Source organism: Cariama cristata, unplaced genomic scaffold (assembly GCF_000690535.1).
Source record: "Cariama cristata isolate BGI_N322 unplaced genomic scaffold, ASM69053v1 scaffold11898, whole genome shotgun sequence".
Taxonomy (NCBI): domain Eukaryota; kingdom Metazoa; phylum Chordata; class Aves; order Cariamiformes; family Cariamidae; genus Cariama; species Cariama cristata.
In genome coordinates, this window is record NW_009630720.1 from 33,268 (window position 1) to 61,051 (window position 27,784).

Below are 27,784 nucleotides of genomic sequence, written 5' to 3' on the forward strand. Positions count from 1 at the left end.
GGGCTTGTCCCACAAACCTTGGACGAACGAAGGCCTGGCCACACCAGCCCTACAGCATGGTGTACGACGAGTCCCTGTGGTGCCTTTTCTCTCAAAGCAGCATAGTTGGAGATTTCATTGCGTCAGAAAGAGACTGACCCCTTGCTCGTTCCCATTTCTGCCAGGGTCACAGCAGCAGTGACCTCAAAGGTTTCCTTACCCACCTAGGCACGTTCCTCCCCATCACTGCCCCCTCACAGGGACATCAGACAACTTTTTTGAGGATGCTCAACTGAAGAAAGGACCTCAAGGGGGTAGCGATTACGTTCCTGGCTCCCCCTCAGGCTCATGTCTCAGCTTAAGCATCTCTGTTCTGCCCAAGCCCTGTTCAAGGCATTTAACCCCCCCGTATCAAACGCCTCTGCAAGAACCAGGCGACTGAGCCCCACAACACATTACAGCACCTTCCTGATGTGGATGGTGAGATCAGGCCCGGACCCTGCTCTGGTGTCCCCGGGAAGGGGCAGGGCAGTGCCCCCCACATGTCCCCGCGGCTCCCAGCCACCAGCACCAACCTGATTTTGCAGTCAAAAACACCACCCTGCCTTGTCCTTGAGGCACCAAAAGTCTCTGTCGTGTTAGAGAGAGGACACAGGAGCAGCACCCAGAGAATCCGACACGGGAATCCCGACGGATAAAGCATCAACACACGACGGGGAAGCTCAGGTTAGCAAAGCTGCAGCAGCTGGCAGCTCCTCGGGCATCACCACTGCCAAGTAAAATCCTGTTGGAAGAGGATGTTTTCCTTCACCGGTGGGACTGCACACCCGACCCGTCAGCACCGCTTGCTGCTGAGCAGTTTCACCTCTGGCTTGCTAAAGTGCTGTCGGGTACAAACCTCTCGGTGGCATTAGCCCTGCCGTCTCTCCGCCGCCGCACACAAGAAGTCACACTCTGAACTCTGTTCACTCATATAAAGAACTTTAAACATACAGCTCAGGAAAAGAGCGATGAAGAAGGCTAGAGGTACAGCAACATCCAATCTTACTTTAATAAAATGCATTTCAAAAGAAAGCCCGCACAAGTTTTATGAGCAATAGAAGCCCCCGAGCCTGCAGAAAGACCGACGTCTGCTCCATCCATCCTCCAACCCACCAACCCAACCTTGCAAAACATGCAACGTACACTCCCAATCAACTTCACCTTGTTGACAGCACCCTACCGAAAGTTACAGGGCTTCTCCCTTCCCTCTCCCCACTTCTTTTTTTTTTTTTTTAAACTAAGAGGGGAAAAAAATAAAAGAAAACGAGCCTAAAAACTTCCAAAAGCAAGACAACAAGAGGAAAGGCATGTAAACAGTTGGCAAGTAAGTCATATGGATTCTCATACAGGTGCTGTGTTTTCAAAAGACCAAGCAAGTTTGCTAGCAGAGGAGTGCGTGTGTCGTAAGAGGTAGTGTCATCCGTCAACACTAGCAAATAAACCAGCCAAACTTCAGGAAAACTTCACCAGAAGTTGAATTTCAATGTACAGCGTAAGAATTCACTATAAAAGGCTCCCATTCAATGTGTCCAGGAAAACGCCAGCTGTCAGAGATACATTTCGTAATACAAAAGGACTTAACAACATCTAGCTACTAACGTGAGGTCTGCAGTCATTTCTGTTGACAGAAAGGTTGGATTTGCTTTTAGAAAATGCTGTCGTGTATCCACAACCATATTCAGTGACATACGCAGCTTTAAACTTCAAGTGCACACTAATTTAGAAAATCTACACCGTTGTGGTGTGCAGATGGACCTAGTAATCGTATATAAAACGCACTTTTTTGTTATCTCCGGTGTCTGCTGAGCCAGCACCGCGCACACAGAAGTACTTTGCTTTGTCCCTTATTACGATGCACAGTAAGGGAAAGCCTCACATGCGTGAGGGGAGAAGGTCCCATTAGCATGTAGTCCTGTCTCAGAGTAGCTTCACATTGTTGCTACACATTGACGGGTGCGAGAGCCCTCACAGGTAAAGGGACTCTGCGTTTATTTGAGGGTGTTGACTTGTGGTCGCTCGGAGAGTCAGCCAAGAGCACAAGACGGTGACTTGGGAACCCTGGGGCCACTCGCAGCAAAACGCACAAAGAGCTACGAGTCCTTGACAGGCAAACCATCTGCGCATCAGGTCAAGGAACTGCTCTTAAGCACCAGACCCAAAAAAGTTATTTATTTGCCTGACCTAGGGAGGAGAGCCTTTTTGGAGGTCCATCACCTGGAGTTGACAGCTCTGCTCGGTACTCTATGTGGCAGCAGTAAGACCGTAATGAAAGCCACTATTTCTCAGGGACAAAACTCCCATCAGTGTCAAAGGGAGCAGACCTGGATGGGTACTCCCATTCCTTCTTACTGCAATTCTTTTCCAATTTAGGGAAGAACTTACCTACATATTTCAGTGTTTCTAACTGTTCTGTCAAGGGGCGCAAGCACAAGTAGCTCTGAGGTTGTACCACCTCCCTGTCACTACCAACGCTGAGGTCATCGGCTGTTTCATACAATCATTGCTGGCAAAACAAGGGGAGTCAGGATGCCGACCACACGGGCAGAGTCCAGGTGCTGGCCAAGAAATACTCAAGTCGCAGTCCTTCACTTTTTAGATGCGTCATTTAAAGTAATGACTCCCTCTTTCCTAGGGCACTTGGCAAAGCGCCTGCCAAGACTCGACCAAAGCTGGTGTTCAGGTCACAGTGACTTCTATCACAGCGTCTTTCTGTTGTGCATCAGAACCAACCGGTACCAAAAAATCGTAAAAGAAAAAGACGGTAGTCACCATTTCTGCCAAAAGCATTTCCCTGCCTCTTCTACTTCTACCCTATTTCTCTGCCATTTATCATAGAATCACAGGATGGTTGGGGTTGGAAGGGACCTTAAAGGCCACCCAGTTCCAACCCCCTGCCATGGGCAGGGACACCTCCCACCAGAGCAGGTTGCTCACAGCCCCATCCAGCCTGGCCTTGGACACTTCCAGGGATGGGGCAGCCCCAGCTTCTCTGGGCAACCTGTGCCGGGTCTCACCACCGTCAAGGTTTCCCTTAGATGAGAGCGTTTCTGCTATGGGGTCTTAGGAGAGTGCACATCACTCTGGGGTTGCATAAAGAACTGCTATCAGTAGCCTGCCACTACGCAATTAAACCCCTGATTGAAACGAACAATAAATAAAGAGAAAGACATACAGGTTTTAAATATAGGTTTCCATTAAAAGCATTACAAAGACGACTTCTCTCATTTTGAAGACAAAGAAAAAAAAATCCACTTCTACTAAAAAAGGAAAAAAAAATATTTAAAATCGCCCCTTTGCAAGTAACTTTAATGAGGAAAGGTGCAGGGAAGGGAGGGAGAGAGGTCTTGGAGAACTAGCAAGTGTTCAAAAGGGCGGATGCCCTCCGTCTCGGTCATTTTGCAATGGCACCTTCTTCTCACACAGTCAGGTCAGAGAGCCAGAGAGTCCTCACGTGGAGGATTTCACCACCTGCTCGTAGGGAGGAGGTGGTGTGTTGCAGTAGGAAGGTGGGGGTGGGTAAACCGGGTTTCCTTGTGGGGAATTGGGCTGGACGTGGAAAGCCATAGCCATGGGATTCATCACAGGTCCACCTGGATCTGTGTAATACGGCACTCCGGATTGTTGCGACCCTGAAAGAAAGAAAAGGAGAGAAAAGGTATCAACAACGGCAGCGGCATCAGGTCGTGCTCTTCCAGGGCCTGTGCTCTGCACACTCGGACAAGTTTTCTCAAAGTGTTCATCAAAGACAAGGAGCCACCTTCCTTCCATTCCAGAGAAAACCCAGGCTTGCAGGACTACATTCACTTCTTGAGATTTCACCAAAAAGTTTCATTTTTGTGTGCAATGAAAAGCATTTAGTGAAACAAAGGGCTTTCTATGTGAAAGGGAAAACAGCAAGCCCTGCTCAGTTCCCCGGACAGAAAAGCTGCCATGCCTGCAGAGAGGAGAGGTGTGGGATCCCAGATGGACAAAGGGGTTTCCACTGCAGCCTTAACTTAGGTGTCAAGTCTTAGGAAGTTACAGATTATTTTGTGGTGTACTGGATCTGCCTGTAAGCCAAAACGCGTCTCAAAGAGGTAATTTCCCTTCTAGGCACAATACAGCTAAGGAGTAAGCATGTACGAAGCAAAAACCCAAGCTGAAGCCAATTATGGCTGGCTAACACAATGGGACAAGATTGCTTTGCCCAGATTAAATTTAGGAAATGACGTTGGAGCCTGCAGGAACAAGGAAAGGAAATGTACGATCAAATGCAAAATTCCTTAGCCGTGACACATGAGGAGTAACAGAGACGGCTGCCATGAGGAACAACAAAGGTGGCGTGTAACCCTCCTCAGATATCACAGCGGTGGCGGAAGACGACTTAATGCAATTCCAGCAAATAAAGTCAGAGACTGTGTTTATCTGAAGATGTAAATTAGTTTTCTTCTCTTTCTCTCTGTTTAAATAAAGCTGGATCGCAAAGAAAAAAAAAAAAATCATGGCTGAGCAACAGGTTTTCTTCTTATGGTGCTAGTCTGTTTTTCCTAGAATGACACAACCTCTAAAGGATTTTGCCATCAATCATTCCTTTCCATGACTTAGTGACACTAGGACTCGGTATTGCCACAGAAGGAACCCAGGCCTCCTGAAGCTTTAAACACCCTTTAGTATTTCAAGCGTTCAGGAAGGAGCTACATGCCGAACCCAACAACGTGTCCTTACAATACTGAATCAGGTGGGTCGAGCTGTAAGGGACGGGGACGCAAACTGTCCCAGAGCCTGGGGTCTCCGCCTAGGGAGCTTTGTTTGGACCCTTGGGAGTAAAGAGGACGGAAAGCAGATTGGGAACACAGCTATTTCCTTCTTAACACAATAATTTTTAACACACCACCACAATGATTTTTCCTTTCGCCCGTCTGAGCAAAGAGGGTTGCTCTGCAGCCTCTTCCTTTGCCACAGCGATGAGAAGCCCTCGTTCTGCTTCCGTGGAGAGCATTGGCACATGGCTGCGGGAGAGCCAGGCCGGGAACAGGAGCCAAGTCCTACCTCTCCAAACTTGGGGCTAATAGTCTCTTCTGTAGCCTTTTTCTTAAGCATTTTTGTTTTAAAGTTAAATCCTGCCCAGCTCTGCATTTCTGCAGTTTCCATCTGCATGGGGAAATGGGAGAGGTTGAGGTAGCTCACTGCACCTTGCTCTTTAGGAAAACAACTGTTTTCATTAAAACTTCAGCGTATTATTATTGAATTTGGGGAGGTGAGGCAAGTGTGGACATCAATCTTTTGAGATATTTTTTCAGTTCGTTAAACCCACCAGAAAACACCACCTGAATATCAACTTCCTTGTGGGATCAGCTCGGTAAGTATTTGTTAAGCGTCTACAAAAGGATCCAACTTTTTCTAGCCACTTTGGGGCTATGTAAGCCAGGCCTGAAGTGAAAGATACCATCAGGTCTTCCAACTGCTGCTTGTAGGTGAGGTGTTCAATTCATTTCCCCAGTCAGGCCCACAGAAAAAGCACTCCTGCTTCCAGGCTGCTGCTGGGACGGCAGAAGATGCTGCCGTTATCTCTGCAAGGAAGGAGGGCGATGGGCAAGGAGCCACGCTTCAAGGGCTCCACCTCAACAGTAAACTGGCTACTGCTACCAAATCTGGAAGAGGAGCTAGCAGAAAAGGAGAACTTGCTTGACTACTAATTCCCATTGCTTTTGCTGTTGTATATTCCTAGAATAGTAGAAAAAAGTAAGAGAAAAAATAAATTGGTGGGGTTAGCTCAGAGCCCAACGCTTTTAAGTCTGGAAGCAGGTGGCATAAGCAGGTCGTCAAAGGGCTTGTGCTTATTTTATATTTACCCACAACTTGTGTTCCATGAAGTGTCACGAAAAAATAAAACCGTGCTCTAAAATTAAATCTGGGATTTGCCAGTCCAGCCAAAGACGCTCTCTGTTCACATAACCTTGAGGTAATTTTTCAGGCTTAAAAATACTAGTTTAGTTAGTTTGGCTCCCCGCCAACCCTCCACTGTTGAAAAATAAATACTCTCTGTGGAAATGCTTGTTGAGTCAAGCAGAAAAACAGATGCAGAATGGAAGCCCTAAAAAACCCTCTTAAACAAAAAGAGGGTGAATAAAGTGTCAGTTTGTGTCTGTAACATCTTTTTATCCATTTAGACCTGTGAGAGAGAGGTGGGGAAATGCATGCCTATAAGGACATGCTTAAGGATGCAAGAAAAAGCATTTCCAAAGCCTGAAGAAGGCATGCAGGTGTGCAATAGCCAGCATGACAGCGGGGAGAGCCCAAACACTGCATCTCTGCACAATGTTTAGGGGGGTTAGAGGGTTTAAACCCCCTACGAGGGGTTTAGGACACTTTTCTAAGGAGGCTGTCTTGAGGCAGCCACAGTATTGCACAGAGATGTAATGATTCAGAAGACAATTTTTGATAGAGAGGTTTGAGGCACTAAATTTTCAGAGAGATCTTCCTTCTCATTACAAAATATTCAGTTGTATTTCCACTTCCAAGCCAGTATGAAACACAACCAAATTGCCAACTCCAAAAAAAAAAGTTGTCGGAAAAGATAATTATCCTCTGGCTTCAGTTCTCTCTAATACAACGTGCGATAAAATGACAACCTGGGAGGAAAAATGTCAGTGCACCAAGGGCGCCTGCAGACGTGTGCGTGTGCTTTCGCTGGCACAAATTAGCACTGGCTTATGCAATCTGCAGAGTGGTTAAAAATGCCTCAGTTTGGCCTTGCTCAGGCAGGGAGAAAGCAAGCGCTGGTGTGCACTCAGCTAAAATCTCAGCACTGTAGAAGGTCTTCCAGCTAGAGACAGCTGGATTCAAAATGCTCCCATAAGGCACAAACATCTTCTGCTTACAGGTGAGTCTTATTTTGCAGGATTCTCCCAACTGAGACTACCTAACAGCCAGAAAGGAAGAAATAACAAACTTAGAAAGCGGTAGGTATTCCCAGAGAAGCCATCACTAGGTAGATCCTCCTTGATGCTTGCAGACTTTACTGACCAGAGAGACAGGAATCAGACTAACAAGGGGAGAAGGACCACTTTGCTGCAGAAAAAAACTGTAGCACAGAGAATGGAAGGCAAATGAAAAAGAGAAGACTTGCAAGACAGCCAGATCGTGGAAGAAAAGTGTTAGGCTTTCCTTCACCTCTGCCAGATGTTATCAACTGTATTTAAAACTCTTTCTTCCTGGCACTGTTCATTTTGGATACCTATCATTTTGTCTACGCTGCAAAGCCAGAACTTGCTAGCCTCCTTGCATGCATGGACACGCAGCTGTAAAGGCATTAGGAACCACAGCAGAAGGGAACTGAAAGTCCTGTCACCCTGGGTTTCAAAAACGCTTCTGTACACTGCAGCTGAATTACGCTTTTTGAGAGGCAGAAGACTTCACTCATCACAGGAGGAGGCTGCATGGTTTAGTGCAGCGCAATCCCTTGTCCAAATCCCACAGTTTCCAAAAACCCAACGAAACCAAACCCCCAAACCCACCCTTGTCGAACGCCTTGGCAAATGTAAGAAATTAGTGAAACTTGCTTAATGAGCAGGCTCTGACCTGATGCAGTGTTGACTGGTTGTCTGGTGTAAGACACGTTAAAAGTAGGTTCTTCTACTAGTGGAGGAGGGTACATCCGCCTTCGGATAAAGAAACCAGCTCCGCAACAGAACAAAACTCCCATCATCAGAAGGAACCTAGGCAAAGAGAAGAGGGAAGTCAAAACCCACCTGCCTTCAGGCAGCTCTCAAACCCAGACTGTTCGTTGAGAGAAACAAGAGTATCGTCTAGCAATCATCAGCCTATGACTTTTATCAGGTTTTCTTAAACAGGTTGTCTCTTGGGAACAGGTCTGTGTCATTTGGGATAGCACTCATGGGGCACTTACGGATCTATTACGGACATTTTTAGCCATTAGTACTATTGTTCAATGTCTTCTGGCATGTAAAATACAAACCTGAATCTAAAATACCCTTGAACTTTTGGAAAGTTCAGGTTAATACCTGACTTTTGCCACCAGGACGCTGAACTGAAATTCCAGGTCGGTACAGTTTCAAACTGCATATCTTGGACACAAGCCTCGTGCTTACAGCATCGAGGTTGGCCAGGAGGTTTGTTGGGGACAAAAAAAGGAATACTATTCTGCAGTTGCCCTTAAAAAAAGATTCTTAGATGTTCTTAAATTACTCAACACTGTAATTTTGTCTCCCATGGGAAATATGGCAGCTGGCATTTAAGGTCAAGGCAGAACACTGAAGCATTCAGCACTGAAGATGACAAGCTTTGCCTTTTGCTTCCTAGGTGGGATATACAAGGAAAAGAACAGCATTTTGCTTCGGTTCTTCTCCTCTCAGCTCCTTTTCCGACCTGACTAAACTGTCCTCATCATTCCCTTGCCCGAGTGCTGTGGAACCAGGCACATGCAGCAAGGGCACGTCAGAAGAGTTTTGTTCTTCCGACAGTGGCTTTCACTGCGTTCCCTTGATGAGGTATCAGACCTGCAGGTGACTGATGCAAGCTCCCGTAAACCCAAACGGTTCTTCTGCCTGTAACTGCCATCTCATTTCAGGGCCTTTTACTGGAAGACAATGACAATCGGGCTTTTTTGGAAGGGATGGAAGTTGGTCAGAGGCCATCGAGGTTGGCCAGAGGCCACCAAAGTTGGCCAGAGGCAAGCCTACACACCATGCTTATCTCCTCTGGAGCATTCCCAGGTGCCTGCGAGGAAGAGTGTGACACTATGGCAGCGAGAGGTACTTCATGCAAGGGGTCAAATTCTGTTCTTGTTTCTACAGAGGAAATGAGAGCAGAAGGAGGTCCTGTTTCCCTGAGCCAATATTAATACATTCCCTTTTGGCAGCGTTCCTGCAAAGGATTTGTTCTGAACAGAAAACCAGAGATTTACGACGTCACCCCAGGGATTGAGATGCAGGCTCTTCAGTTATATCAGCAAGGACTGCACACTGAAATCCTGCAGTCAGCTTTGGGAAATCTCTGTATTATAGTATATACATCAGGCTTCTGTTTTTCAGTGTTTATTCATTTCAATTTTGAAGGTTTGTTTTTTTTTTTTTTTTAAGCAGTCTTCAAATTCTACATAACAATGCCTGAAATCAGGTTTTCTAGGAGCGCTTTTTCTTTCTCTCTACTGTAAGGAGAAGGTTTTATTCAGGTGCTTTCTTAAATTCCTCTCCAAAATGAATTTACCTTATTTTTTTCATTATGCATATAACAGTGATTAGTTTAAGCTTTATCCAGATTACTCAGCTGCTGGTTTCACAAGCTCAAATCTTTCTGCCTTCTTTTCCCTTGCTGTCATCTCCAGTGAAATCCTCATAGTCATAAATGTACTTCTCTTCCTTTTTAATTGAAGCCTCAATTCAGCTGGAAAGAATATCTTAAACCCTGCCTAAATGCACAATCCTCTTTATACAATCCTCCTTTGAAACTGAGTGCCCAACAAAAATGGACAAACGCTGCCGCTTGGTAGTAGCTGGGACAGGCATAAGCAATTTGGCAATTTTGGATAAAAGTGGGACTGCTGCCTGTACAGACCAGCAGGATGCAGAAGCAGGAAAGGACAACCTGACACCAGTAAACTCCTTTTCCAGCGTTTTCTCACTACCTCGGGAGAATTTTATAAGCAAAAAACCAAGGTCCTTGCATTTATATGTACACTTACACGTTACCGCATACTTGTACCTGCTTTAGTTTAAAATAGTAGGGCTGGCAATACCCTGATTCAAGTCCTACAAACCAGACAAGAACAGGACAAACATACAATTCCCAAACGCCCTGACCTACCAAAAATACCATAGTCGCTGGATAGAGAGAGCCCTTACGCAGCATCTTGAACCGCAGCAATCCTCGTAGGAGCGACATCTGCAGAGAAATAAAGAGAAAAGGGCGTTAGGGGAGTGGTTGTCACTCAGATTAAAACGGTATCCCCAACTCTGATGCCGTTCGCACCCCTGCCAGAGGTGCTATTTACGGCATCGCCCTGAGCCTGGCAGGCAAAGCCTCCTGGATGTGTTCAAGGCCAGGCTGGATGGGGCTTTGAGCAACCTGGTCTAGCGAAAGATGTCACTGCCCATGGCAGGGGGGTTGGACTCGATGATCTTTAAGGGTCCCTTCTAACCCAAACGATTCTGTGGTTCTAGGAATAAGAACAGACTACCCTTGGTTAGATAAAGTTGTCATTCACACGTACACAGCAGTGACACAGCTCTATCACTATTCAGGAACTTTTTGCATGTTATTGAAACTACCTTCCTATATACTTCTTTTAAAACCCCCTCAAAAAGACTGAATGAAGTCTTTAATTCTATATAAAAGGAGACGTTATGAAGAAAAGCAGTATTACTGTGTTTTCTTTCACAGTAAATGAACACTGCAGACCTCAAACATGAGCCATTTGGGGGTTTATTCACTGCAACGGACAAGAATCGCAAGGTCAAAGCTGCCAGACCACTCATTCTTTGCAAATCAGCAGCTTCCAAACAGAGAAACCCCCGAGTGCAGAGAAAACCTCAAGCGTACCGTTATTTGCAAATTTAATGGCATTTTTCGCTTCTCAGAAGTTGCACTGGACTGCAACTGCCAACAACTCCCATTATTTAAGCAGGCTTTCCTCTAAAAAAACCAAAACCAAACCAACGCCCACATTTCAAATTAATATTTTGTATGGCACAGAACCGTTTTAAAGGTGTTACGGCACCAACCACTGTAAGCACAAGGTACCACTTCACTAAAAGCCAGCACATACATTAACAGCAACCTCTGAACAATTTCTATGCTAACTACCGTTTCCCACACCAATAAAACACATTTAGTAGGAAAAAGGACAGAGGTCACACAGAAACTATGGTATGTGACATACACGGATGAAAACATTCAGATCAGCATATCCAGATACCAAAAGAAAAGAGGAGGTTACCACAACTGGATCGATCTTTTTAAGGGTGTTCACATCTGTATGCTCAGTACACATATTTAATTAAGCCCAACTGCATGACTGTGCTCCCATATTCGTATGCAAACTAAAACAACTCAATTGGATAATTGTCCAGACAATTACACATTTACATGCTCAATTAACAAGCCCTCGCTCACAAAATACATCAAGACACATAGGCTCCAGCCTCTAATTGGGGCCAGAGGAGGATGCTCTGTGGATACATAATCAGTTGTTTTGCAAGGGAAAACTCTTACACGCTCTTCTGATGGCAAGTAGGCAGGATTTATTTAAGCAAGCTGGAGGATCTGACATGATCAGCACAGCAAGGTCCATTACTATACTCGGGCACCCAGTTTGAGATTCAAGTCGAGTGAAGTTGCTCATGCCAAAAGAGAAAACACCCACTTTGCCATCCCTGAACCTGAAAGCGTCTCATCTCCAAGCTTTCTTCTTTACAGCTTGCCAGGACCCTAACAACTGCTCATCCTCAAACCTACCAGACCTCACAAAACTACTATCAAGACTTAGCAAGTCAGCATTAACTTCAGTTCCATCGGGACCAAGAAATTAAGCATTCCTCCGTGCTCCCCAAGTGGATCAACCCAACAGGAGCTTTCAAAACATACGTTAAATGCATGAACAGGATCAGACCCCTTACAAAACGGGGTGGCAGCCGCTGCCTTCTGTTAAACCAGTGCTCACCCCTTTTGCTCTTCAACACACATTTGGTTGGAGCACCTCATCCACGTTGACGGGCACTTGCCCTTTCTGCTGATGTTGCACAGCAAGGACTTTGTTGGGCCAGAAAAGCAGAGAGGAAACAAAGCCCAAAAATCTAGAAGCCCTTCTTGAGGCAATTAAGGCCCCCCCAAAAAGAAGGAATTTAGGGATGTGGGCAGTCTTTACCTCTGCCTCCACACACTGGCTCTGTCAGCCCAGACACCTACACCTGACCACAAGCAGGATGGGGAGCAGATGCGCCAGGTCAACCTCTGGCCCCAAAGCCATTTCCCAGATCAAGCCCCAAGAGTTTAACGTGTATTGAAAGTTAAACTAAAACAGGGAGCCCAGGGAGGCTGCACGTATGCCTCCCCCATGCCCACCCTTGCCTTCCTTATTTTGCATCTGTTTTGTCCAGAGCCAGAAGAGATGGGAAAAGGCTATTTTTAAAATATATCATTATGGTCATTCAAACCACCAAAATTAAAACAGCATCTGTATGATGAGTATAGTACCTGAAATTACTTTTTATTTTTAATCCCTACATGGTCTAGGCTACAAGACAGCACCATTTTTAAAGTCTCAGTGGCTTAGCTTTTCTTTCTGCAAAAGAGGGCTAAAGTACCAGCTGGAAGACAGAAAGGCTCAATCACTGAATATTTATAAAGCTCTCAAGACCACGGAATGGTAAACAAACAGGCCATCAAAGAGAAGTTTCATCTCCTACACAGATGATTGCACTTTCAAATGGCTGAAAACAATGATGCAAAGGATGGAGGAGTCTCTCACGGTGGCTGTGAGAAGGTCCTTTAGAGACGGTCCTTTAGAGAAAGTCCATTTTCTAACAGCCAATAAGCTTTCTGAGCCAACTGATCCAAGGCTAAGGACTGCATTTGCCAGGTGGATCTGTGAAGCTAAACCAGTATCACGACTCGGAGGGAAATCCCTTTGAGATCTGCCACTACTGACCCTTTCACTTTTTACCCATAAAACCAAACAGGCGCTTTATTTTGTGTGCCTGCAAGTATGGACACACATACCCAGATGTAGGAGCCTGGAATCAAGGATGATGCCATGATAACAACCTGCTGTTTGTATTCCCCACCACCTGATAACAGCCCCAAAAAAGACTGGAAGAAGAAATGGTCCATTTGCTGACATTGCCCGTGAGGGTACCGCAGAAGCTCTGCTGATCTCTTGTTCTTGATTCAATGCGCTATGAAAAAACAACACAACCTCTGACAACATCGATCCCAATTACAAGAAAATTAACTTACAAAAGCCGTACTTGTTAGCAGGCAAAAGACGACAATAAAATCAGCTTATTAATGGAGTCATGTACAAGCTTAAGTATAATCAGTCTTTGATGTATTCTCTCTTACTGCCTGACAGCAAATCCCAGCAGAATTAAGACCCTGGTTCATAAAAAAAAACCAAAACAATTAAGCACACACAGATATATTGCTGAATAGGTATGCATATTCTTTAAATTACACTCACGCTTTGGCTCTGCTTTACGAAGAAAGACTGGTTGTGCCCATTCCCAGTTAAAGAAGAATAAGCCTTACTATCGATCTGAACTGGACTGAGCCCATCTCTTACCGAAGGCTTTTCTAAAGCCAATTTCCCTCTTTCACACATCAACAATGATCCCGAGAACTGCAATTCCCTAGGGCAATGCTTGTTTCATTGATCAAAATTTAACCCATTACACAGGATAAAACATGATCCATTAGTTGCTTTGCTAATCTGCAACCTCACCAAGCATACGGCCTCTTGAAAACTGTCTGCAATGTGATTTATGATTTAGAAGGTCCCTCTTTTCATTCATAATTCAGTAGAATGAAACGAATGCATCTGCATGTCCAACGACTTGTACTGCCAGCACACCAAGGAACTGCTGCATCAGAGATCAAAGTTACGTTGCGCGTCAGCTCACAGCGACAAGCTGTTTGTATGGGTTCGCACTTAAATCATGACGTTGCATTTCTTTCCTTAATGGACAAGCGAAGCACAATATTTCACGTAAGGGTACATCCTATGACCCAAACCCCACAAACCAACCCTGTACTTGCATGTGTTCTGCAGATAATAACTGCTCAACGAAATGGTTCAGAAGCTCTTTTCCATTTATACCTGCATCTATGCGCTGAACAAGTCCGTTCTTAGCGGAGCTGCCGCAGCAAAGAACTACATTTAAAAACAATTCCCTGATTGGCACTTACTGAAAAGTGGAGAAATTAAAGAGGTAAGGCAAGGATTACAGTCTTCGGTAGACTGTATGGCCACAGTGGTCTGACAACATTCCCTGTCCTCACTCAGCGCGGGTATTGCCCATCGACGCCATCCCTTTGACATGCAGGCTGTAGCGTTCTTAGGTTCACTTTCTAGACTGCTTGTACCTTGCACGCCAAAATCTGATTTAACATTTAAGATGTTTGATTAGCAATGTATTTTGGAAGAGTAAAACAAAACATAAATTGTTAATCCACATGTCATAGCAGAAACCCTACTGTAGACATGGAGACAGAGGATGGGAGAGTGAAAGAAAACCACAAAACCCCCACAACAACCAGATAAAGCAAACTACACAATATCTAACCAGCGTCCTGAAGACAAGCCTGACTTTAATTCTAAAAAAGGTTGCATGCCAGTCATAGGTTAAATGATTGCCACATGTACATGTAAGATCTACGAAGCAAGCAGATTCATTGGAATACAAGAAGCACTGGAAGTTTTTGAAGTGAGGGGGAGAAAACCAAAGGCAGCCAAGAAGTTAGGTGAAGGAGGATATTTAGGCACTGGAACGGGCTCCCCAGGGAGGTGGTAGACTCACCATCCCTGGAGATGTTCAAAAAACGTTTAGATGTGGCATTTTGAGACATGGTTTAGTGGGTTTAGCGGGCATGGTGGCATCGGGTATACGGTTGGACTTGATGATCTTTGAGGTCTCTTCCAACCATAATGATTCTATGATTCTATATAGCAATAGACCCAAACTAAGAACAGAAAAGAAAGATTTTGGAGGGCATGGCTAGTCGCATCAGATGAAGCTAAGGCAGTCCCAGCTGTGGTCCTAATACTGGCCTGGGCAAAAGACCAGAAGGAGAACCACAAGTGCTCAGAAGAACTGGAAGGGATGGACTGCCAAGACTGGGTCACCTCCAGGCCGACCCAGTGCCGAGTCCTCAAAGCCAGAAGGCTCAGGTCTTCTCCCATTGAAGGCAGACAGCTGCAGTGTGCATAGGTATTTACTTGTTCTAGGAGAAAAAAAGTTTTAAAAAAAAGGAAAAAAGGAAAAAATATTTAATCTGCTTGAAACTCAGTTACCAGGATATAGTGATGCTGAACACAGAAAAACTTAACAGAGTTGTGAAATAAAAGGAAAAACAAAGCAGGCAACTGCCACAAAGCTACTAGCAGAAATAATTCTGACAAAGCTGAGAGTCTTGGCTGCACTATCGATGAGGAGTAATGCCACTGAGCTCAAGGGGACTACACTGCCACAAGACTCAGAGTTAGACCTGAAGGATGAGGAATGAGGAAGAGGATCAACAGAAGGTACACCACGTAACTGAAAGGGAAGGAGTTATTTTTCTACCAAGTTTATTTCACCATTGATTAATTCATTTCAGACCATTCTGTATGTGCATTTCCATCTTTCAATAAAGCGCAGTTTTCAAAGCAAAGCCATTGCCCGTACTGCTATGTAAGGAACGACCGCGTTATTGACTGCATACATGGGGAAGACCAACAGACACACGGAGGAGCTTAACGCTACAAGCACAGGGGAAGAGGTTATCCCAAAGAATCCATTTTGCTACAGCAGCACACTGAACGTGGAAATTGAGACACAGAGTCCACCTCTGCACTCAGAAGCCCCCACCTAAGTAACTATTTCCGAGTCCCAAAGTGGTTTAATCTCTCTCCAGAAAGACGTTGCAACACAAAGGCCACATCCCTCCATTGGCATTCGCTTAAACGCCTGAGGAGCAGTAAGACAGACAAGGTCTTTGGCTGGTGGAGCAGAGCGATAGGCAACATCTGCTTGTCAGCCTTGGTCTTAGAGCTGGTTGCATCTCCTTGGCATATCTGCGAACACAGCCTAATTTTCAGCAGGGACACAATTCCACCCCCGTTACCTGCAGTCACAGGTTCCCAGCACCCAAAAGCATTTGTTTTCTTTTCTTATACATAGCAAAGGTGATCTCTCAGCGCATGCAAGAACAGTACCTTGTAAAACGTAGGTCTGATTTTGGCGACTATATAACAAATATTGGCTGCTTCATAGACGAACGCAGCCGTGACCTCAGTGGAACATCTGTACTTGAGACTAAAACACTGCTGCTGGTACCCAGAAGAGCACTAGAGATACAGTTACCCAGGCGCTTCATAAATCACCCAGCCCCTAACTACATAAGAATACGTAAGGCAAAAAGAAGGAAAGGGGCTGTCAGGTCATTTTTTTTATAGAGAGTAGAAACAACAGCGACAGAAATGATATTTGCTCAGATCAGATTCCTGTCTGCTTTGACACAACTAAAACCTCCTACAACGAGATGAGACACTTGGCTGCTGTCCTTCACACAGACATGAAAAACAAGAGCAAGCAACAGCTGAAAAAGGGATTATTTCTCAATTACTCTTTAGGTGAAGAGCCTATAAACACCATCTCTGTGCAAGAACTCAGCAGAATATGGTGAATCCTCCCCCCACTTCTGATGGGATCGGAAATATTTGCTGAGCTGCTCCTATCAAACCAACCTTTCTACAAGCTTTCTGCTACCCAACAGCTGGCCATAACCCCAGCCCTCTCTTCTCAGACCCCCAAGAGGAATGCCACGCCACACAGGGACCCTCCTTCTTGGCTATAAAGGCAGAAAGTCTCACCACATGGCTTTCTGGCCAACACACATCCATCTCGAAATGGTCTCTGCTCCTCCTCTGGCAGAACCTAGCAAGAATTGCTGTGGTTTGGGCTTTGCCCAGTAGCAATATGCAGTACCTTAAATAGCCATTTTTCAACATAGGTTGCAGGCCTTTTGTTTGCAGAACAAAGCAGAGAAACAGCATAGCTTAAGGCTCTGGCAAAAGTACGCCATAGATGATCTGTACGACGAGTTTTAATTTTCTGGAGGTGGAATTGTAAATTTTCTCAGACCAACATGAACGAGGGCTTCTAGTTAAATCATCGGGCCCCTTATTAAACAATAGATCAGTTCTTCGTATCTCAAGCTGCTCCCAGTCGGCGAGCATCTAATCGCTGCTTTGGGAGACTGCAAGCACTCTGCTGGCAGGGGGCGATGGGTGCCCATGAATTTCCTATCTGCCTGAATTTAACAGGCTAATGCACAGTAAATCTTTTTTTTCCTTCACCAGCCACCGCATGATCAAACGCAGAGGGGGACACGGGTATTAATGGCCAACAGTTCGGTGCCACCAAGTCTTTCAAAATTTTAATTCAGGGTCTTCCTATCCAGAAAGGGTTAGATGCTTCAAGATGACTTTGGGGTCAAGTGTTCTTTGATGCTGTCCGCTGAAGCTCAAACCAGGTACAAGCTTTCCTGTCCCACTGACAGGAAGCCAGAAGAAATTGGTTCTCAGCCTCGCATTAGGATTCTTGTCTGGGACATGGAAAAGTTAATGCTCCGATGAGTATTTCAAATCAAACAGCCTCAACAGGAAAAACTGAGGCTCACTCATGATAAGCCACAACTGCGATTGCTGCATCCTCTGGAAATGAGAGGGAGGTGGGACTGAGTTCCCTGCTCCATCCCAGCCAGAGGAAAGTCTGGTTTCAGAGGAGTACTCCACTAAAAGACAGAGACTGCTCTCTTCTCTTCTTTCCTCACCTTTCTCAGAATAAGCTGCCTACACCTGGGCAGCCTCCAACTCCAAAATCATTCAGAGCTTCAAATCTCAATTGAGGTCAGTCACCTGCTTGATTGCCTGGGAAGGCTGAGATATTAAATCACTCTCCCCTCCTCAGGACTCACTCCTAGCAAGCTGAGCGGGTTGTTAATTTGGTAGCCTAGTTCTCCCCAGGCTGTTCGTCCGACAACCGACCCATCGAAACAAATATAAGTGCGTAGCAAGGCATCTAAGTTGCTGGGTGATTGCAGCAGTCAAGACTACAACCTCAACAGATCCATCAACATCAAGGGAATCTAGTCTTTTATTTGAGGCAAGGAATATACCACCTTAAGGGCACAGACTATTGCAGCTAGTTGTGATGGTTTGTACCGTTATTGTTTAAGGCCGCACAGAACTGAGCAACGGTGGCAGGGTTTTGTTGCCTTTATATACAGATGGTCTGATAATTACCGCTGTCTTCCTTCACGATACAAACTGTGCACTTCACGTTCTTCCGTGGAACTACATATGCAAACAGGCCGTTCCTGTGGCTGCTTGCTGCTAAATTGGTGGCCTTGGCCTCAATCCAGGTCTCCATTTCTGTATGGTGCCAGCCATTCAAGGTGCCTGGAAGCGTGCAAAACTATTACGCTGCCTTCCCTCTCCCTCCTCCATGCTGGCTTCAAATCAAATGGAAGAATAAATCAACAGCTAGATTACTGCCCTAAGCACACACCTGCTGACACTTCATGCAGCTGTAATTGCAATGGGAAAGCTAAGTGTATCATCAGGAAAGCCAACTTAATTAAAAGCAGTAAACATAGCAGGATGTGGAGCACAGAAAGTAGCTCCCATCACACAACATGCCCTGTGTCTAGACTGTGGGGGTTTCCCAGCCCCTTGTACACGTGTTGATGGAAGAAGTGCTCTCTAAGCTATCTGAATAACAGCAAGAGAAAATGGCTTTTTTTATTGTTTTCATCTGGAGCATTTTGCAGGTTCTTGATAATGCACAAAATGATTATTATAGCCTGACCACCAAGCACATAAGGGCTTACATTCAAAACCCAGAGGGATACAACTGTGTGATAAATACAACAAAATTTGATCTGTAAAGGAAGAGAAGTGTGTGGAAATGCACAAGAAATTTATTTCTAAAACCATGGAAAACCGCAGACAGAATACAATCAGCAAATCAGCATTCTTCTCCACAATAAGAATTGACTGTTCTCATACAGGGCAGGAACAAGTTTTAAACATGAAGAATATTAGCAAACATTCCTTTTTTAGGTTTATATTAATGTTCTTATACTAATTCTAAATGAAAAATTAAATAGATTTAATCAACATAAATATGTACCCGTGCAGCTGTCTGCTGTATGCAGGAAACTACTTTCTATGGCAGAAACATATTAGTCTAAAAATACAGCGCTTCCATCTGCACGTGCTCTTAACATTAATTCAGGTCCTGCTTCGGATAAGACGTAGAAAAGGTTACAAGATGGCACTCCCCTATGTTTGTTCTGCTCTTCACATCTTTACCAGCAGCAATGGTTAACGTTTTCTTCCAGAGCAAGTTTCTATGTTTCTTTCTGGAGATCTTTCACCTAGTAGCACACCAGTGAACCAGAAGCAAAACCTACTTAGACAAGGAACCAGTGGCTGAGCTCTAATGCAAAAAGTCAGTATTCAGGAGGTGGAAGCAGGTACAAGGTACCAAGGAGGAGTTTCGAAATGATCACCTACACAAATAGGTGTGATGTTAGGAAAGCCAAACCTCACCTACAACTGATAGTTGCAAGGGACACGAAGTGCAGCAAGAAGAGCTTCTACCACTATAGGGGCAGTGAATGGTATCTGTAGACTAGCCAGAGAGCAGCAGATGTCATCTACCTCAACTTCAGCAAGGCTTTTCACGCTGTCTCCCACAATATTCTTGTAGTCAAGTTTGGACATTAGTCTAGACAGTTAGATGGGAAAAAAAACCCTGGTTGGATGGTGAGGCTCAGAGGGCTGCAGTCGACAGGTCACACTCTCCCTAGAGAGCATGAAGTAATTGCTGGTGGTACCACAGAGGTGTGGACCCGTCCTGTTGACAAGAGTGTTGCTGGACTTGGAGATAGAGTACTCTCACTAAGTTTGGAGATGGCACCAAACTGGGGATCGGTCAATGAGCTCAAGGGCAGGGCTGCCACTCAAAGATCTAGACTGGTTGGAGGAATGGCCCGACAGGAACCTCAAGAAACTGAACAAAAACAAATGCAAAGTCTTGCCTGTGGGAAGGATGAAGATCTTGCTGCCTGTGGAGCAGCTCTGTTGGAAAGGCCCTAGGGGTCACGGTAGCCAGCAAGCTGAACATGAGCCAGCAGTGTGTCATGACAGCAATAAAGGCCAAGAGCATCCTGGACTGTGTCAAGAGAAGCCTAGCTGGTGGACTGAGGGAAGCACGTGTTGGACCACATCTAAAATACCACTTTTGGTTTTGGCATCCCCAGTAAAGAGAATGAAATTGATAAACTGGAGCGAACTCATCAAAGGGCCACCAAGATAGTCAGGGGCTGGGGCACTTGCCCTGTGAGGAGAGGTTGAGGGGCTTGGGCTTGGTCAGCCTAGGGAAGAAATGGCTTCAGAGGGACCCAAGAGCAGCCTGCCAGTACCCAGGAGGAGGTTACTAAGAAGATGGAGCCAGGATCTTCCCAGTGGTGCAGAGCAGGAGGACAACAGACGATGGATATAAACTGAAACAAAAAGAGGTTCTGGCTTAGTATGTGGAAAAAACTTATCCACCATCAGGACAGCCAGGCAGCAGGGCACATCGCTCAGGGAGGTTGTGCCATCTTCTTCCTTGGTGTTTTCCCAAGACCTAACCGGTTAAAGTCCTGAGCAACCTGGTCTGACCTCATGGCTGACCCTGCTCAGAGCAAGAGGCTGGACTGGAAGTCTCCCGAGAACCCTTCCCACCTGAGTTATTCTCCGATTCTCTCATCAGAGTTACTCTTTTCCTCACTATTTCTCTTAGAATATCACATTATTAAGAAATTCAATACACAATAATCCAACAGGACGAGCTAAAATAATGTTAACACAGTACTGGATAGCATCAAAACTCTTTTCTGCCTCTAAGTCAGCCAACCCGCTCCCCGTGCGTGACTACTTCACTGACCCAGTGACATCAGCCACGGTATTTCTATTGCTGTGGACACGTGCTTACCACGCAAACTCAAAAACAGTTGTGCTGCTTTATAAACATGCCATGGAGCCTGGAAAGGAGAGGATTAGAAACATGCAGGTTCTAGCATCTGGAATTTATCACCTCATTAAAAGCTCCGATGTGATGGTAGCTAACAACAGGAGGAAAAATAAACAGAAAAGACCGATGGGATTGGTCAGTCGTTCTGGGGAATATACTTCACCCTGCAATGAGGGGAACATTCACAATCATTCTAATCCAGCTACTCCTCATCAGCAAAATGTAAGGCAGCCTTCCTCCCACTATTCATTCCCAATTCAGAAGTGGAAAAAATCAACTGGAGTGTCTTAAGTGCTGCTGGCATCTGCACTCAGAGGAGGTGGTTTCGCAATTCACTGTCGTTATTCACATTATTGCCACAGAAGAGAAGTACCTTGACCGTCTCTTCCGCCAGCCATCAGCACTCCAGGTACATCTAGAATAAGACTGAGCTGGCTTATTGAAGTGAGAGTAGGATGAGGATACTTGTAGAGGATCAGAGTCAAGTCAGTTGAGAGAGCTTCAATTCTGAATTACTTTCTGTGCATCCGCACAAGTAGCTGTATGACCTAATTCTTTAAGCAAAGTCAGGGATAACTTGGCTCCCTGCTTTTCCAAAGGATAAGAATTAGATTTGTGCTGGTTTTGGCTGGGATAGAGTTAATTTTCTTCCAAGTAGCTGGTATGGAGCTATGTTTTGGATTTGTGCTGAAACGAGTGTTGATAACATAGGGATGTTTTAGTTATCACTGAGCAGGGCTTACCCAGAGTCAAGGCCTCCTCTGCCTCTCACCCCACTCCACCCGTGAGTGGGCTATGGCGTCATGGTCAGCACATACAGCTGGGGGAAGAAGATGGAAGGCGAGCACGTTCAGAGTGATGGCGTTCGTCTTCCCCAGTCACCATTACGTGTGATGGAGCCCTGCTGTCCTGGAGATGGCTGAACACCAGCCTGCCCATGGGCAGTGATGATTGAATCCCTTGTTTTGCTCTGCTTGCGCACGCAGCTTTTGCTTTACCTATTAAAGTGTCGTTATCTCAACCCACGAGTTTTCTCACTTCCGATGCTCTCCCCCTCCCCTCCCACCACGGGGGAGCGAGCGAGCGGCTGGCTGGGGTTAAACCACAAGAAGACTCCAATTACTAATTCCTTTCTCCGCTTTATATTTGTTTACTTATTTTTCCAGGCCACATAAATAAACATTTTGCTGAAGCAGGAGAAAAGTATCTAACTGAGAATATCTTGTGACTCAGGCCACTAGGACATGGAGAAATGGTTATTTTGGTTAGTGACGCAAGTTAAGAGCAGTCTTGGAAATTCTCTGTATCAACAGTAGAAGACCAATGCATGTCTCAAATTCCTGGCAAGCTTTCCATGATGGCTTGTGGTCTGAAATAAGGTGTATCTTATTCATCCAGCAGAGGTAGAAAAGTTTGGAAAACGATCAACTCCTCAGTCTATCCTTAAGAAATGGAATTATATTTGGAAGGAACAGGCTTGAATTAAGCTAAAGCTTACTGCTGATCTATCAAGGCTAGAGCTATTATGTCCACTGCAAAAATAATTTTTAAAAGGTACTAATACCATTAACTATTTGGACAGAGAGATGTATCATTAGTTCTGTAACAGAGACCTCCAACATTTGCCCTAGCTGTTAATGCAGACAGCACAACCAACAAGTTTTAAGAAAGCTTTGAGCAACATCTCTAATAGCTTTTTCTTTTTTAAATAATTACACCGAAAGACAGATTGAATCAAAAACTTAAAAAAAAAAAAACACACAAAAAAAAACACAACCAAAAAACCCCCAAAAAACCCACAAATTTAAGCTGCAAAAGAAGAACAGTCATATCACTGCAAGTTTTACCTCCTAATCTAGCTGAATTTCCAGTACGCTTATTTTGGCACACTGATTTCTTATCCCATGTTCCCCTGGCTTAGCAGACACAGTCTTATCTCTGTCTTTGGATGGCTGAAGTAGAGCCTTTACAGGAAAGATTAACTCGGCTATCTTGCCTTTAAACTTCCGATAAAAGCAAACAACCATTTTATGTGACAGTCCACCTTGGATTTCTATTACTCTGCGCAATTTAAAGAGAAGCAGGCACCTTCTAGGAGGACGCGCCTACCCAGAAGAGATAAGACATATGGACATGCCAGTCCAGGGATGCCTTGGTTCGAGCATGCCACACTAGATCTGTGAATAGATACAGGACTTGGTATTTCTGAGCTGACCAGGCAACCTTTTCATTATAACGCAAAGTGTCTCCAAGAGACACGTGACATACTGCCAGTATGGGACTGAAATCACAGGGAAATAATTAAAAAGGATTGCACTGCTGGGTTTCATAGGTCTCTAAAGATAGTCTCAAGACCAAAGGACAGACTACATATGTGAACTGAGTAGAAAAACCTTCTGTCAAAAAACCAACGATAGAAAGAAATGGAATCTACTGCGAACTCATTTAGCTAAATATATCTGCTTCTTATGGACTGTTGCTCCAGAAATTGTAAGATAAAATAAAACCCGTTTCACTACAGCACATCCCAGATCTAGATTTGCACAGAGGAGACACTCTCAGGATAAAGTTACATATTATGCCTTTAGATGATTTAACATCTAACCATATGCTAATGGGGAAGATCCTTTTCATGCCTCCTCCCCCACAATATGCAGAATACTCCCTTCCTCCCATTTCATCAGTGTTCGCCAAAAACTGTACCAAGCTGAATAAACATGACTTGAATGTGCTAAAATGAACAACTTTCTGCGGGATTAGCAAGTTGAATTAACTCGGTGAAGGGTCAAACAAGTGCCAAAGCAATGGGACTTCAACCCTAAGATACTGAGATGGGTGTTGTGCCTCTCCTCCACCATACAGGTGTGAAAAGACAGTGCAGGCTGGAAGCGGCTGGCGATCCCAGACAACAGAAACTGAAATTGCAGAAGCAACGAAGTAGGAAACCTCAGGCACTGCAGACATCAATAACCTTCCTATGGTTTGGATGCATGCCTCCTTTAAACTTACTGGGCTCCTATGCACTCAAATATCCTCTCTCCCCTCCCTTCCACATTTCTTCACTTGTCACACGTTATCTATCCTCTGAGTTTTACCATCCCCAAATCCTTATTGTCCTTCCTTAGTGTTTCTTCTTCCCCCCTTAAACTCATAATCGCAATAACAACAGCAGCATTAACGTGACACTCATCACCATTGCAACAATCACCGAGCACCCACATCCCACCCCTTTCCCCTTCCTTTTTCCATTTACTTACGCTATCCAGGAGACTGGCAATCGCAACGTTTCTATGCAGTGACAGAGTGCTGCAATAACTACCACAAACGCACACAACTACTAGTAACAGTCTTCTGATTGACCTGACAGAGTCAATGTACAATGTTTTTCCCTCCACATCCAAAGATCTCCCAAACCAACCAACAACCCACCAGCACCACAGCCCCTCTCACAACTTTCCTCCTTCCAACGCTCAAAGCTGCGTGCAGTTCCAATTAACCTCTTCAATGGACTGGAAAACAAACACACTGCTTTTCTACAAGATACTCCATTTCAGCACACAAAGAAAGCAGTAAACTAGTTACGAAAAGGAAACCAATTAGAAAGCAACCTTGCATGCATCAGATCTATTGCAGATAGCGAGTCTCCCCTTTGTACCCCTTGCTTTTGCAGGACTCGGTATGTATTTACCTGTGGTGCAAAAAGTCTGAGCTAACACCTAAAATCCAAGTAGCTAACCCTTTGTATTGCCAAGGGAGACAAACATGGGCTGCGAAAGCACGTGGGCAGAAACGTAAGCTGAACACCGCGGTGATGATGAATAACGCATTCCTGAATGGCAAGGTACAGTGGGATTTTCATAATTTCCTAACATCTCAGCTTCCTTCCCCTGTTGCAGCAAAACAAAATAAAAGGTAGGTGGAACCAAAGTCCTGTTGTTATTAGCATGCAAAGAAAATGAACTTATTTAAATTCACCCATCTGTTCTGGCCAACCATTTATGAGTAATTCTCAATATTTCAGTCACCTGAACAAAAGAGAGTGAGTTCTAGGCACAAACACTTCCTAGCAGTTAATATTCAATATGACAGATGATTAAACCATATAGTGTTTCGTTCTTTCAGTGAGCTTTGTTCCTCGCCTGACTTCCAGGCTGCTTTTTGTCTCCAGCACTTCTCTCCTGTTTCTGACAGATGAATTGGAGGTGGAGAAGAAAAGGGAGGAAAGTTCTTGGGTAGCATAAGGGTTACAGTAATTTCCAATGCTTCAGCAAAGAGCTCGCTCAGGGAACAGATGACCTAATGATGCTACCTGCTCCTCCACCCCACTTTATTTTTTTTTAAAAAAACTTATATTTACAGATGTTTGCAATTATGAAGTTATACAACCCAGGCACAAAGTTTAGTACATTTATCTCCTTTCTGCCCCCAAATCCACAGGGAAGGTACCTCTCACCCACACGTATCTTCTGCCTTTCGTTGTGGCTGTGGGCAATTTAAAGCCGAAAAATGCAATCCAAAGAGATCCTCAATCATGCACCTACAGGTCACTGACATTTGGTTGACACCCAAGCCTGATGTGAGTGTAGATGCCACTCACCAAAAGGACACTTATGCCATTGATAGCAAGTTGTCCCAACTCCCAGAATTAAACAACAGTACTAGCGCAGGGACAAACTTACTTTCAAAGCATTCTTCCTGTTTACCTGCCCTTGTTGAAAACAAAGGGAGAACTGTCCTCACATGGCTCTACTTATGTTTCCTTTTAGCTTTCTGAAAGGAGAGCTGTTTAAGATCTTGCATTTTGTTTTCAATTGGAAAGGTCACCTGGATTGGGTGGCAAAACAAGTCTGTACACTTTTTTTAATAAGGAGAAAGGGAAAGAAACGGGACATGAGGAAGGAGGGAAAGGAAAGTTTATTGCGTCTTCATTTTTAAATTAGAAAAAGTCTCAGAGAATTTATGGAAAAAGTATAATTAGTGAAAGAACAACACTCGAAGAGCCTACAGTATCTAATTCTCTCTTGACCACTAGAAAACGCAAAAAGGAAAGCGATGACTACTTACATATAATATGTAGGATATAATCCTTCAAAGTACCAGCAATGCTTTTTGGCCTCTGTACACTACAAAGAAAAAAAAAAAGAGGTATTAATATTTACATAGGACAATGTACAATTATAAACACAAGCACAGAGCATTTATAAATACTGTGACTTTGAGCAATTCGGAAAGGTTTATATTCCCAAAGATTTCCCCATCCCGATACGCACAGCAAGCGAGAAGTCAGTTCATGTGACTGGTAGCGTGCCCTGCCAAGGGTTCGGATCCCCCACGCAGGGCTTTGTCTGTGGGACCCCATAGCTTCCCACAATTCACGAACAAAGCCAGTACTTTGGGTGCAGGCACAGGACCCAGCTGCATGTGTTCCCTGCCAGAACTGCTGTCCTAAAAGACCACAGAGACCTTAAGAGCCCATTCGTGGTTATAGTCACTTAAGAGACCTCCAAGGCTTAACCACTTTGATGACACTATGCGTATGACTACACAGTAAATTCAATAATTGCAGGGAATTATGCATCTTTCTGGAAGTCTCTGGCGTGCAAAGCCAGGCTCGGAAAGAAGCCGAACGAAGAACCCAGCCATCCCACCTCCTTTTCCTACAGCTTGGAAATATCTCAAGCGTTCATTAAAATACCGGGGAAAGGAAACTGCTTTCTGCAGCCCAGGGGTATTGTTCTCTTTTGCAGATTGCCAGCATATCCTTGTTAAAGGACCGCAACAGGCATTTGCTCAGCATGTGTGTGTGCCGGCAACGTGGGAAGCGCACATTGTTACGGGCACTGCCAGAGCACAGACGGCAGCTCAGAACAATAGCGGCGCTTAAAAAAGAAAACCAGATGTCAAGCCCAAACTCTACATACAACGCATAAAATATTTCTGCGTTATCCCGCTGACATCGCTAGCATAAAATGCCGCCTTCGTGGCAGACATAGCTCCGGGAGCTCCACGGCAAGCTGCATTATCCGATCACACACGGCCAGGGTGTTGGGGGACACTCTCCGCAGAGCGGAGAGGAATATCTTGCTGGACTTCTAGCCGTAATTCCCTCTGCTGCTCACACCTGACACCCGATGTCGGCGAGCACTCAGCACGCCGGCGGGGCTTGGATCATCCTTCATGTTCACTTGGCAGCTCACCTTTAAATAATAGCTCGTATAAGTTTATTAGCCTCCACGAATCCCAGAATACTAAATGAATCCAGTTAAGACAAAGACAAAGTGTTTTTAGATCCCCAACTCTCACTCTTCATGAATAAGAAAGGTTGCAAGCTCTTTAATGAGCATCTGATGAGCTAAATCACAGACAGATCAATTAGAGCCCATGAAGACAAACTGCTATGGATTAAATTGTTAAGAGTGGTATAGGAGGAGGGGGAAGGAAGAGGAGGAGAAGATGCTTTCGAAGCGTGCGATCAGGCCTTTGCAATAACACAACAGGCTCACATCAGTCTGCAAGATGCACAAGCGGTAGCTTCTGTTGAAAGGACCGGAGCTTTTTGCTTGGGATAAACACAGCAGAAGCCTCATCCCCCTCTCAAATTGATGCCGCAGCCCTGGCAGTATATGTGGGAGGGCTCCGTAGCAGCCGCTGGAGCAAGGGGTGTTCAAAGATTCATCTCCACATTTGCTTTATTCCCCCTTTCCTCCCACCTCCTTCAAAGCTTCCAACTTCTTAACCCTTCCATCTGAATATTTTCATCAGCTGGCTGTTTCTTCTTACTCTAAAAGTAGATACATGCCAAGTTTCTCTCCATAACACCCTGCAAACATATATGCATTGTAAACCCAGCAGGTCTGCGGCCAAGTCAGTGAAAAATACTTTAGCTCTTCACCTTTGAAGGCTGCAGATCAGCAGGCCCTGGCTAAAATCCCGGTACCTGTCAGTCAGCCCCTTGGGAAGTCTCATTTCAGAGTCCAGCTTCG

At 44.9% G+C, this 27,784-nt stretch overlaps 1 protein-coding gene across 1 annotated transcript; it reads right to left on the reverse strand.

The window, feature by feature from the left end:
- Window positions 1-3,190: 3,190 nt before the first annotated feature.
- Window positions 3,191-26,980, reverse strand: VOPP1 (vesicular, overexpressed in cancer, prosurvival protein 1). Its single transcript, XM_009705674.1, has 5 exons — window positions 26,921-26,980; window positions 25,866-25,924; window positions 9,826-9,903; window positions 7,582-7,718; window positions 3,191-3,650 (listed from the first exon to the last, which is right to left on the reverse strand). Exons 1-5 carry the CDS (start codon window positions 26,978-26,980, stop codon window positions 3,469-3,471), a joined length of 516 nt encoding a protein of 171 aa, XP_009703976.1. The 3' UTR covers window positions 3,191-3,468.
- Between the last annotated feature and the right edge of the window lie 804 nt (window positions 26,981-27,784).

Bases quoted from the DNA above. Each gene is read 5' to 3' on its own strand.
- VOPP1 (XM_009705674.1), bottom strand. From the start codon at position 26,980: ATGAAGGATGATCCAAGCCCCGCCGGCGTGCTGAGTGCTCGCCGACAT. The intron at 9,904-25,865 runs GTAAGTAGTCAT...ATTTCTCTGCAG, and splicing joins TTATATCCTACATATTATAT to ATGTCGCTCCTACGAGGATT. The intron at 7,719-9,825 runs GTAGGTCAGGGC...CTCTTTGCCTAG, and splicing joins CAGCGACTATGGTATTTTTG to GTTCCTTCTGATGATGGGAG.